Below are 12,564 nucleotides of genomic sequence, written 5' to 3'. Positions count from 1 at the left end.
TCCAAGCCCAGGCCACGCTAATCGCACATCCTCTGGTAACCAGAACCATTTCAGGCAGGGGCAGTCCCTGAAATACCATGTTTCCCCGAAAATAAGACAGTGTCTTATATTAATTTTTGCTCCCCAAGATGCGCTATGTCTTATTTTCAGGGGATGTCTTATTTTTCTGTGTTCTGTTCGTCAGGCATGCTTCCAAACAAAAACTTTGCTACATTTCACTTTCGGGGGATGCCTTATATTTCACACTTCAGCAAAACCTCTACTACGTCTTATTTTCTGGGGATGTCTTATATTTGAGGAAACAGGGTACCAGGAAACTCGTGCTGACAATATCAACAGGATAATTCTGGAAATAGGAAGGAACGCGAGTCACCTCGACATAATAGCTGCACTTCCTCTGACAAAAGCACTTCAAAACGTCCAAATTAATATTGAAATGCATCTTTCCGCAGAAAATGGTTCATTATTGAACCATTATCAACACTTGTGATACAAATTTTCTAGCTTCTGCAATGTACGATGTCATTAAAGTGTTTAAGAGCTCCATCATCGAAGTCAGGGGCAATTCATAACCCACTATCTGTTCAGGCAAACATGCTTATGGCAGGACATCATCTCACAAGCCAACATCCCGCTGACACACAATTCTCTTCTTAATGGTGCCTGCATGCACGGACAAAGGGTGAAAACTTGAGACAGAAGCATATTTAACGTAATACAATTACTGACACGGCAAGAAAATGTTGTCACACTTTGGCAGGCAAATGGGATAGCACAAACAGACGCAAAGGACCCAGACAGTAAAATGGGATCCGGGAAACCACGAGACCGACGCAGCCCAACATCGCCTGCCAGCCGCGATACCTCCGCCATTGAGAACGGTTACCTTTCCCAACAAAAGGAGTAGACAGCAACACAAACAGGAAATAACGACATATACCTTTTCGCACAAAAAGCCATCTCAAGAAAGCTATCATTGGCTGCCTAAAAAGAATACGCCAGAGAAAACCCTTGTTTACGCCACTTTTCCACTGCAGACATTCTCACGCAAAACATTGGGTGGTGGGCAGCCGGGCTTGCGTTGGGCTGCCAACCTTGCGTTGGGCTGCCAAAGGCCCAGGGAAGACATCTCCTGAAGGAGTTGAATTTAGTGGTGGCGAACCTTTGGCACTCCAGATGTTATGGACTACAATTCCCATCAGCCCCTACAATTGGCCATGCTGGCAGGGGCTGATGGGAATTGTAGTCCATAACATCTGGAGTGCCAAAGGTTCGCCACCACGGATTTTACAGTCCACTGAAGGCTGCTATGGCAGTTTTTTTTTTAAAAAAAGATAAGCTCAGGAGCAGGGGCACGAGAGGAAAAATCTAAGACAAATGCCCGTTCAACAGCCAGAGGCGCATTTTAAACAATTCCTAGTCCTCGGACCCAAGCCCGATCAGTTCCGTTTCAAGTTTATTTGCAAGCGATGCTACTTCCAGGCCCCCTCCCACCCAACAAGCAGGAACTGCCTTCAACGGGGAACCCTCGAGACAAGGAAAACGATCTTATTCAGCAGCTAGCTCTGTGCTGTTTTCTAAACGTGCATCACCAAAGCTAGGAACTAACTGCTGAAACGACTTCCATATTTTGAACAAGCTGGAACACTGAATGCAGAAAGATAAACCGACTGGACTTGATATTTGGTGGCTCGGTCCCTTTCGCAAGTCATGGCATAATTGCCAGAATAAAACTTGCCTGTCATAAGAAACAGTCTAAACTTGCAGGCCCCTCAGCTGTCCATCCAGAAAAGGGGACAAGGAAGGTCTCTGGGGCCAGGAAAGCTCCGAGGGGCCTCTCACAAAGAATTACCTACTTACCCATCAGATTTGAGTTCGTGAAAGGTGTTGGGGACAGTCCTTCACTGGGCCCTAATCGACTCTCATTCAAGTGATCATCATAATGCGGGCTGTCTGCAAAACCCTACAGGAAAAGAACAGACGTTGAAGAGAGTGTTTGAGTTCAGCGACACCCTCCTAACTAAGCGCAGAGAGTCAGACTTCCCAAAGCTGGTTTTCATGTCTGCATATCAGGAAGAGGAAAGAAACACACACAAAACCCCACCAAACACAGTGCTGTCTTGCTAAAGCCCCCTCCCCAAAAAACAACGGGGGTATCATGAACTGGGTGTCAAACAGTGAGGCAGCAAAAGGATCAATGACACCATTTAATAATTTTAACGAGTGCCTGCTCAGAAATAAAGTCCATTTCAGGCCCCCCCGACATGGCACCCCCCCCCCCCAACACATTTGCCTTTTACTAAGTGTTTTTAGGACGTGGGTGGGACCAGATAGGACTTCTAGCCCCCCAGACTTGATGTGCCCACCACGTCATGCCGGATTTCCAAATGTGCCTGCAGGCTCAAAAACACTGGGAGCCCCAGGCCTAACCACATCTACCCTGACATGCGAGATGCCCCAGAAGTTATTGGCAGTTGCAGAAAAACTACCAGTCTGAATTGGAAGCAGGAGTTTTTCCTTCAAAGATGGCATCTGAAGGAAAAGGCTGGGCCCCCACCATGTGCTCCTCTTCCATTTCTTATCCCAAAAATGAGTGGATGTCCACACGGGAAGCTCTCACGTCCATCTGAACTCCAGATCTCCTAGACCAGGGGTAGGGAACCTGCGGCTCTCCAGATGTTCAGGAACTACAATTCCCATCAGCCTCTGTCAGCATGGCCAATTGGCCATGCTGGTAGGGGCTGATGGGAATTGTAGTTCCTGAACATCTGGAGAGCCGCAGGTTCCCTACCCCTGTCCTAGACCAGTGGTGGCGAACCTATGACACTCCAGGTGTTGATGGACTACAATTCCCATCAGCCCCTGCCAGCATGGCCAATTCTGTCCTAGACCCTGGAAAGTCAAGCCCACGGGGGCCACAGAGGCCCCCATCCAAATCCACGTGGAGGTTCCCAGTCCGGGTTACGGCCTCATAAAAGGCTACACAGGATTTAATGGAGATCCAGTTTCATCATCCATCCCACCAAAAACATGGGGGGGGGGGGGAGAGGGCTGGCCTTTAGCTAGCCTTAGGAACTGGGAGCTTTTACTTTAATTCAGGCTTTACAACAAAGCAAAGGAACCACCTAAAAAGAAGGCCTGGAAAAACCACACATTACTTTGTTATCACTACTCTTTTCTGTGTTGAGTTTTTCCCCCCCAAAAAAACTGCCAGTTGGGAGAAGGAAAGGTGAAAAAGTGAGAAAAAAACAACAAGTAATGTGAGGTTTAATTAAATATCTTGTTCACAGCACTGAGCTCCAGTTTTGTAATTCTTCACTGAAGTATTGCTTGAAATGTCTGGGGTTTTTTTTAAGTTTCTATGCCATAGTCTAAGGAACCTAAGAGTGGCCTAAACAGGCCCAGAGCAACAAGAAGCCACCTAAAATCCCCAAGGACTCTGGAATCATCCATCACTGAACATTTATAATTTTTCAGACTGTGGGTTCGTATTCAAGACGACACTAATGGGGCTGAAACGGGCCCCACTATCTTTGCAGGCCCACAGTCAGTTCAACCAAAGGACTAGTAACCGAGGGCTAAATATCTGTCAGAACCCTGCAACTGCTTATGGATGCATGTCACAGCTTTCCGCAATATTGCCTTAGCGTTCATCTTCTGGGAGCGCCCGAAGATCACTCACTTTACCTCCTTCAGAACCAGCGATACACACGTGATAGACATTCTGAAAAAATCTTAGTGACATTTACAACTGGCTTATGACCACAAGGGTGTCCTCTGGTAACCGTGACCCGGCCTCGTCTGTCACACAGACAGCGCACAGCAGCAGCTGCCCAGGAAACCAGACGCTCCTAGCCAAGGTCACTGCCGCGGTTTGCTTTCTGTGCAACAGCGGCGGCAGCACAATCTTAAAAGACACGGAATGAACAAAATATTTTGGACGGAACACGTCTACAAAGGTGTAGATTTTATACCAGGGACCAGATTTTATACCAAATAAATTCATCACTAATTACTCAAGAGTGATACACGACTGCTCTCAGAGTTCGCAATAAGGAGGAGTGCTATTACGCAGAAGGCGGGGGCAAATCTATAACAGCTTCCAAAATCCTGAAGAAAAAGCTAGCCAAATGCTGATACGAAAAGGGGGGCAGGGCATGGAGCCCTCGTCCCAGATACAGCCAGCCAGGAGGTGCTCCTGTGGTCAGAAGCCCCCACAAGTCCCTGAGGGCTCTCTGAGGCTGCCGTGGCCAGCGGAACAGGGTTGGTGGCTGCAGACAAAACCGGGGAAGGAAGCTGCCTCCCAGCCTGTCTACAGCTGGATCTTCTCCCTGGCAAGAACTCTGCCCACAGCATCTGCCCCTTCCAGGTGCCTCATACACTCGCCTCCCACTTCCAGAGGGACCGTTCTACAGATCTGGTAGCTTATACAGTTCAGGGGTGGGGAAATCTGCAAGCCCGTCACTGCACACAGGAAACACGTCCCACCTCTTCGTGTTTCAGCTTCTCAAGGGCTGTCGAGAGATCTGAGCTTTTCCCAAGGAGGCTGCCATTTTCCTGTTAAGTGAGGAAATATTTAGAACGGTTAGGATTCAGAAAGCAAATATCTATCATCACATGTTACACTTAAACACACAGACATGTAGCCTTCAATAAATTAGGTTCTACTGAGCAAGGCTGCCCACCCCACGGGCTCTGTTTTGAGTTGTCAGAAGACAACGGGTGGTACCTTCGACGCATTCTAGGAGCACGAGCACTTTCCCACTCACACCTGGACAAGGAGAGCACCTTCTATTCTAGCCGCCCTCTGAGGACCTCAAGAGTCGTCACCTGGCCCCAAAGAGGGCACCTTCAGGAGGACTCGGTCCCTGAACTGCAGGAGGCAAGCCCCTCTGTCTCCCTCTGTGCAGCCCCGCGTAGGGGGAGGCTTGCAAGGCGACCTCACAGCACAGCACTGGACAAGCACACTCTCCTGTTGTCACGCAGACATAAAAACATAAGAAAGAGCCTGCTGGATCAGACCAGAGTCCATCTAGTCCAGCACTCTGCTACTCGCAGTGGCCCACCAGGTGCCTTTGGGAGCTCACAGGTAGTATGTGAAAGCAATGGCCTTAAGAACATAAGAACAAGCCAGCTGGATCAGACCAGAGTCCATCTAGTCCAGCTCTCTGCTACTCGCAGTGGCCCACCAGGTGCCTTTGGGAGCTCACGTGCAGGATGTGAAAGCAAGGGCCTTAAGAACATAAGAAAGAGTCTGCTGGATCAGACCAGAGTCCATCTAGTCCAGGACTCTGCTACTCGCAGCGGCCCACCAGGTGCCTTGGGGAGCTCACAGGCAGTATGTGGAAAGCTTAATGGCCTTTAAGAACATAAGAACAAGCCAGCTGGATCAGACCAGAGTCCATCTAGTCCAGCTCTCTGCTACTCGCAGTGGCCCACCAGGTGCCTTTGGGAGCTCACGTGCAGGATGTGAAAGCAAGGACCTTAAGAACATAAGAAAGAGTCTGCTGGATCAGACCAGAGTCCATCTAGTCCAGGACTCTGCTACTCGCAGTGGCCCACCAGGTGCCTTTGGGAGCTCACAGGCAGTATGTGAAAGCAATGGCCTTAAGAACATAAGAACAAGCCAGCTGGATCAGACCAGAGTCCATCTAGTCCAGCTCTCTGCTACTCGCAGTGGCCCACCAGGTGCCTTTGGGAGCTCACGTGCAGGATGTGAAAGCAAGGACCTTAAGAACATAAGAAAGAGTCTGCTGGATCAGACCAGAGTCCATCTAGTCCAGGACTCTGCTACTCGCAGTGGCCCACCAGGTGCCTTTGGGAGCTCACAGGCAGTATGTGAAAGCAATGGCCTTAAGAACATAAGAACAAGCCAGCTGGATCAGACCAGAGTCCATCTAGTCCAGCTCTCTGCTACTCGCAGTGGCCCACCAGGTGCCTTTGGGAGCTCACGTGCTGGATGTGAAAGCAAGGGCCTTAAGAACATAAGAAAGAGTCTGCTGGATCAGACCAGAGTCCATCTAGTCCAGGACTCTGCTACTCGCAGTGGCCCACCAGGTGCCTTTGGGAGCTCACAGGCAGGAGGTGAAAGCAATGGCCTTAAGAACATAAGAAAGAGTCTGCTGGATCAGACCAGAGTCCATCTAGTCCAGCACTCTGCTACTCGCAGTGGCCCACCAGGTGCCTTTGGGAGCTCACCTGCAGGAGGTGAAAGCAAGGGCCTTCTGCTGCTGCTGCTCCTGAGCACCTGGTCTGCTAAGGCATTTGCAACCTCAGATCAAGGAGGATCAAGATTGGGAGCCATAGATCAACTTCTCCTCCATCAATCTGTCCAAGCCCTTTTTAAAGCTATCCAGGTGAGTGGCCATCACCACCTCCTGTGGCAGCATATTCCAAACACCAATCACACGTTGCGTGGAGAAGTGTTTCCTTTTATTAGTCCTAATTCTTCCCCCCCAGCATTTTCAATGGATGCCCCCTGGTTCTAGTTTTGTGAGAAAGAGAGAAACATTTCTCTCTGTCCACATTTTCTCTGTCACACACACTCCACAGGTGGGATCAGTCTGGGCTGAAACAGCCAGCAAAACAGGGAACATACTGACTGAACAGCTGCTTTGCAAAATTCATGAGCAGAGTCCCTGGTGCCAGCAATGGGCATGAAAGGAAGGTTCCTTCAGTGAAACTGGACATCCATTCCACCCCTCCATGGCCCTTAGCTGGGAAAACCGCTGAGAGGAAACGGGGCTGACTTGACAGAGCCGCCCCCTCCCCAAGACTCTCCACGACGAGTCCGTCCCTAAAGATCCAGGTCCCAAAGCAGCCGAGGCAACACACAGAACAGACGCCCCACCTTGACTCTGATTCTGTTTTCATGGACAACGCAGCTTCTAAGCCAAAGGGGAAGGGAACCGGTCCAGCTGGAGCACCGAATCTCACTGAGCGCCAGACTAAATATCACACCCGGAGTTCTTGTGTGCAAGACCCTCGCTCACGGCCCTCCTTCTGCGGGCACCCTCTACAACAAGCACGGCCAAGCCCCCATGTGGAAATTGGGGCGGGGGAAGGTTTGAAGCAAGGTGGGAAAAAGAGTTCAACCAATACATGTAGAGCACAGGTGTCAAACTCACGCCCCTCCAGATGCTATGGACTACAGTTCCCATCATCCCCTGCCAGCATGATGCTGGGAACTGTAGTCCATAACATCTGGAGTGCCAAAGGTTCGCCAACATGGATGTAGAGGAACAAGGCACGCACACTTCACTCACTCAGAAAACAAACCAGGAAACGCAGACTGAGGGTGTACTGGACACATGACCAACTCCTGCATCTACCAAAGGATGCTCTTACCCTTGCAGGTTCATATGACGGGCTGGATGGACCACTCGTCCCCCAGGAAGCAGAGCCGGCCCGTTCTTCCATACCTAGGAGTGGGAAGAAGGAACACAGACTGTGGAATCAAACGCGAAGATGCAGGAGCAGAACCCCACCACTGTGCCGAACCAGATAAAAGCTGACCAGCCCCCTCTCCGAAATCACTGCCCCCCACCGTTTGGAGGGCAACAGAGGAGCTGCCCCATGATGCTCAGGGGGGTGGCATTCTGGCTATCACGGCTCTTCTTTTCTTTTTTACAGTTATCCTGAATTTTTTTGTCCAGCCCTTCAAAAACTCACTCACGCTGGCGAGTCAACAGCCGACCGCCATTTTTTAAATGTAGGACAAACCACCTCATTTTGTCTTTCAGCCTGCTCTCGAGTGCTTATCTGCAGATGATTCTAAACTCTTGCCTTTAGGAAATGCTCAATTGTTGATACTTTTTCTCAGCATACACACATTCTAGAAGGTGAATCCTTGCCTTCCCTGGTCATTTTTGTTAATAGCACAGACAACATGGTGCAGTTGCTGTGTGGTTCTGTGGGTGCAAGGAGCAGACGAAGAGTATTTTTTCACGTTACTAGCATCTGCGGGTTGACAGAATCTGATTGTTGCTTAAGCACTCCACTTGCTTTCCTTTCCAACTATCAGATCCTCTCAATGTGCCAGCCACAGATGCAGGCGAAACGTCAGGAGAGAATGCTGCTAGCACACGCCACAGCCCGAAACCACAGCACCCCCAAGGTGGATTCCGCCGCGGAAAGCCTTCAACAATATCATGAAGTACATGATCGCAATTTCTTTTCCAGGCCTTCTCTGATCCTCGACCTGTTTCCGTATCACACCACTAGCATTACACTCAACTCTGCGGGTATACAGATTTATCACCCCTTTCCCTAATCATACACAGCATTGTGATCATCGTCTCTCACTACTACACACTGATTTCTCAGAGAGCTCCTTCTGCTACAAAATCTTTCTCCCTGTCCGTTACAGTCACGAGAACCTTTCATCTGGCGATGGTTATTTTTCCCCAGTGAATCCTACATCTGCCACCCTCTTGGCCACTCACCCAGTTTGGAGAGTTAGACTCATGAGCATATTCTCTGTTCTCACTTCCCCCCCCCCCCCCCCCCCGCCCAGGTCACTCAGAAACACAAGTTGAGGAGTCCCCACTGACACCCCATACTGACCGGATAACTTAGAAGTATGACTGTAGTGAAAGGGTTAGGGTTTGCCCTCATTCCATCACTCTATACTGGTGTCCTGCCTCCAGTACAGACACACACTTGTGGGAGTCTCAGTTGCGTAAGTATGAAGAGCTCAACATGCCTAGGCTCGCATGTCACACAAATTATATCCGACAAGAACTATGGGAATCAGCTGCAACACATCGTCTGTACAGGCTGAATGGTTCTGTGTGCAGGCATTGCAGACATGAAATGAAACGGTGACTCTCAGAGGTCTAGTAGGCTGGCAGAACACACTCACATGCGGCGGGGCACAATCTCTCATAAGAACATAAGTAGCCGCCTACTGGATCAGACCAGAGTCCATCTAGTCCAGCTCTCTGCTACTCGCAGTGGCCCACCAGGTGCCTTTGGGAGCTCACCTGCAGGAGGTGAAAGCAATGGCCTTAAGAACATAAGAACAAGCCAGCTGGATCAGACCAGAGTCCATCTAGTCCAGCTCTCTGCTACTCGCAGGGGCCCACCAGGTGCCTTTGGGAGCTCCCATGCAGGAGGTGAAAGCAAGGGCCTTCTGCTGCTGCTGCTCCTGAGCACCTGGTCTGCTAAGGCATTTGCAATCTGAGATCAAGGAGGATCAAGATTGGGAGCCATAGATCGACTTCTCCTCCATCAATCTGTCCAAGCCCTTTTTAAAGCTATCATTGTGCTGTAAGAAGGCTGTGAGAAGGCCTCTACTTGTCTCTCCCTTAGCCATGTTTACAATGATCCAACCTTCCATGGTAGCTACTACATTTCCTCAAGACTTCAGTAAGGGACTGTATCCAGATTTTTAGAGTAAACATAGTTTTCAGTTTATTTTTCCTAAAAGGTTTGTTTTTATCCACCCTTCTTCTTCTTCTTCCTGTCTCTCTTCACCAACCAGCATCATCATCAAGACTGTGTGAGGTGGCAGCACGAGGCCCGAGTATCGCTTTCAACCCAAATGTTAAATTTCCGTTTACGGCACCCACCACACCCACTAAGCAGAGTATCCCAGAAGGCAACGTGCAAAGTAAACTAACACACAGGATTAACCAAATAATCAGCTTCTATGAGGACTGGGTGCGGGGCTTTGTGCTTTATACAAGTTGAAATAAAAGACGTGGCACCGAATATGTTGAACGGGTCCAAGATCTAGCTAGTTCAGCATCCCTCTTCCAGAGGAGGCCAGGCAGATGTTTCCCGCCGGTTTTTAGATGCTCCAAACGTTAACATACTACAAGCTGGTTCACTTATTTATTTCATTTGTACCATGACCTTATCCTCAAGAAGGCCCAAGAAGGTTAACATCATTCTCTCCTTCATGTTACCCCGCACAACAGCCCTGAGAGGTAGCTTGGACTAAGAGTGTCACAGTCAATTACACAGTTTTCAATGTAATTTATTTATTTATTTATTCGATTTGATAAACCGCCCTACCCCCGAAGGGCTCAGGGCGGTGTACAACAGAACAACAGCAAACACAGTAAAAACAAATCGAATAATCCCAGTTAAAAATAATACAAAACCTTAAAACTATAGCAGCGGTAACCTTCAATAAATAGTTAATAACAAGAGACGTCTGGCATCACACCCCAGTGATCAAACCCTGGGAGGGGGCTGGCAGATGGTCAAATACACAGCCAGTGCACAGGGCAATAAGAGGGGCAGGCTCAGCGGCCGCCCCCGCCCCCCCAGGTCCCGCAGGGCTCTAACTGCTGGGGGAAGAGCATTCCACCAGGCAGGGGCCAGGGCAGTAAACGCCCTGGCCCGCGTGGAGGCCAGCCGCATCATAGAGGGACAGGGGACCACCAGCAAATTCGCCTCCGCTGAGCGAAGGACGTGACTCAGGACATATGGGGTGAGATGGTCCCGTAGGTATGAGGGCCCCAGGCCGTAAAGGGCCTTAAATGAATTTGGAGTTGTTAATGCTTCATTGAAAAACATCTCTTACCAGTCTCGAACCACCTAGTGAGCTAAGTACGCAGCTGCTTCATGCTTTTAGGCAAAGTTAAGGATGGTCAGATCCAAGATTTTGCACCAGCGGCTCTCTCTCTCTCTCTGACCCAGAAACTAACTCTTCCAAAACAGTGGGGGCGTTTCAGCTTCTACCCGCTCAGGGAACTTGGCTGAGCCTGAGTCAGTCCCTTTGCCTTCTCAAAGCCCTCCCACTGCCAAAGAAACAAAACCCAGACACCCCAAACTCACCTAAACACTTTGATTTGTACAATAGTTTAAAAACAGAGATCAAAAAGAGGAAGAAATATACAAATATATAGGTGTATTATTAATAGTTATAATGGATACATGAAGTTGCTCTCCTTCTTTTCTTTGATATCTCAGCGGTTGCAGAGGAAGTTCTTGATTTTAATTTTGTTATATAAATGTAGATATAACAGTAGTAAATGACGTAATTGAATACTTCTGTATGAAGGCATTTGTAAATATATGAGATGACAAAGAATAATGTAACTTAATTTTTTTTATGTATATTTGCAAATTATAATAAAAGCTTTATTGAAAAAAAAACCTCACCTAAACACTGGAAGGTTTCCTCCTGATCCCAAATGTCAGGAATAATTTTGTTTATATTGGGAGCATTTTCAGTTTGCATGAATGGGGGCCAGAAGCAACTGATATTGACAGACAAAACTGATCTGTTGACAAATCTCACCATTTTCTTCCTCACACAAAAGCAAGAAATAACACACACACACACCCATCTCAGCTTTCCTGCTGCTTCTCGAAATACTAACAACCCAACAAAGATTTAGGAGCGAGCATTTCCTAGTGGTCTGCATTACTCTGGCAACGCATTTCTAACACCAAACTTAGTCCCAGAGCACCAAGCGGAGAGAAGCCTGGAATGAAATCCTCTTCGGAAGCTACCAGCATCCTTTCAGAAAGGGAGAGAGCAAATTGCCAGAGGGAACAGAAGAGATCTTCGGAGGAAACGGCTTGGAAGTCACCCGGAATGAGCTCCATAGCGGTCACCCAGCACCAGAAGGTTGGTGGGAAGGAGATCAACCCCCAGGAACAGGAACTTTCAGATGACAGCATGAGAAGTGGACAGATGAACATTTCATCTTTTGAAGCTGGTGTAAGATTAATTGATGTCGTTGAATTACATGCAAGTTTTAAAAGGTTTAATGGGAAAATTTCGTGTTTTGACCCATGAGAAAGGTAGAAATGCACAAATCAGTGTTTCCACTAGGCCCCAAGAAAATGTTGATTTGGAAGGGGGGGTGGAGGATGAAAAGTTGTGTGAGAAGTTGGATTTTCCACAAGGTGATTTTTTTTCTTTTCTTTTTTTGAAGCAAAAAAGACACACAATGAGGCTAGCTACTGAAAGGGGGGCAGATTTCTACTCCCACGGGGAACCTCCGGGCTGCTTCAGGACAAATTAATATTGTTCAAACAGTGTGGATTCACCAAGTCCAGGCAGGAAGTGACACGTCTGCCAGGATGGAGATTCTCTTCCATTTCTTTACAGTATTACCCACATTTACAATCAACAGAACAGCAGCTGATTTAGAAGAAAACCAGGTACCATGGAAGAGCCCCGGCCTGTTTCAGGAATTTCAGAGCCAATTGTCCAATCCAGCCAGCAATGCAGAACAGCTATATGAGTAACTAAGAGTGTTAATTTCAACTATTTTATTTGTTTCCTGTGATGAGGACCACATGTTCCACAGTACTTTTCGCACAATGATTTCCCCGAAAATAAGAAAGTGTCTTATATTAATTTTTGCTCCCAAAGATGCGCCATGTCTTATTTTCAGGGGATGTCTATTTTTCTGTGTTCTGTTCGTTGGGCATGCTTCCAAACAAAAACTTTGCTACGTCTTACTTTTGGGGGATGCCTTATATTTCGCACTTCAGCAAAACCTCTACTACGTCTTATTTTCAGGGGATGTCTTATATTTGGGGAAACAGGGTACAGTGGAACCTCGGTTTTCATTGCCTTCAGTTTTCATCAGTTTC

The 12,564-nt window shown here is 48.1% G+C and overlaps 1 protein-coding gene across 3 annotated transcripts in view; it reads right to left on the bottom strand.

Moving 5' to 3' along the window:
• Positions 1–12,564, bottom strand: part of TCF12 (transcription factor 12) — a 95,442-nt gene that overhangs the window by 60,618 nt on the left and 22,260 nt on the right. For all 3 annotated transcript variants that reach the window (XM_048519654.1, XM_048519655.1, XM_048519656.1), the window contains exons 3-5: positions 7,348–7,421; positions 4,489–4,557; positions 1,861–1,963 (exon numbers count right to left, since the gene is read on the bottom strand). In XM_048519654.1, coding sequence (XP_048375611.1) covers positions 1,861–1,963; positions 4,489–4,557; positions 7,348–7,421 — 246 coding nt within the window. The remainder of the gene's footprint in view (positions 1–1,860; positions 1,964–4,488; positions 4,558–7,347; positions 7,422–12,564) is intronic.

This window comes from Sphaerodactylus townsendi, linkage group LG17 (assembly GCF_021028975.2).
Source record: "Sphaerodactylus townsendi isolate TG3544 linkage group LG17, MPM_Stown_v2.3, whole genome shotgun sequence".
Classification (NCBI taxonomy): domain Eukaryota; kingdom Metazoa; phylum Chordata; class Lepidosauria; order Squamata; family Sphaerodactylidae; genus Sphaerodactylus; species Sphaerodactylus townsendi.
The sequence above is the reverse complement of the archived record's forward strand: the minus strand, read 5'-3'. Positions and strand labels throughout refer to the sequence as shown.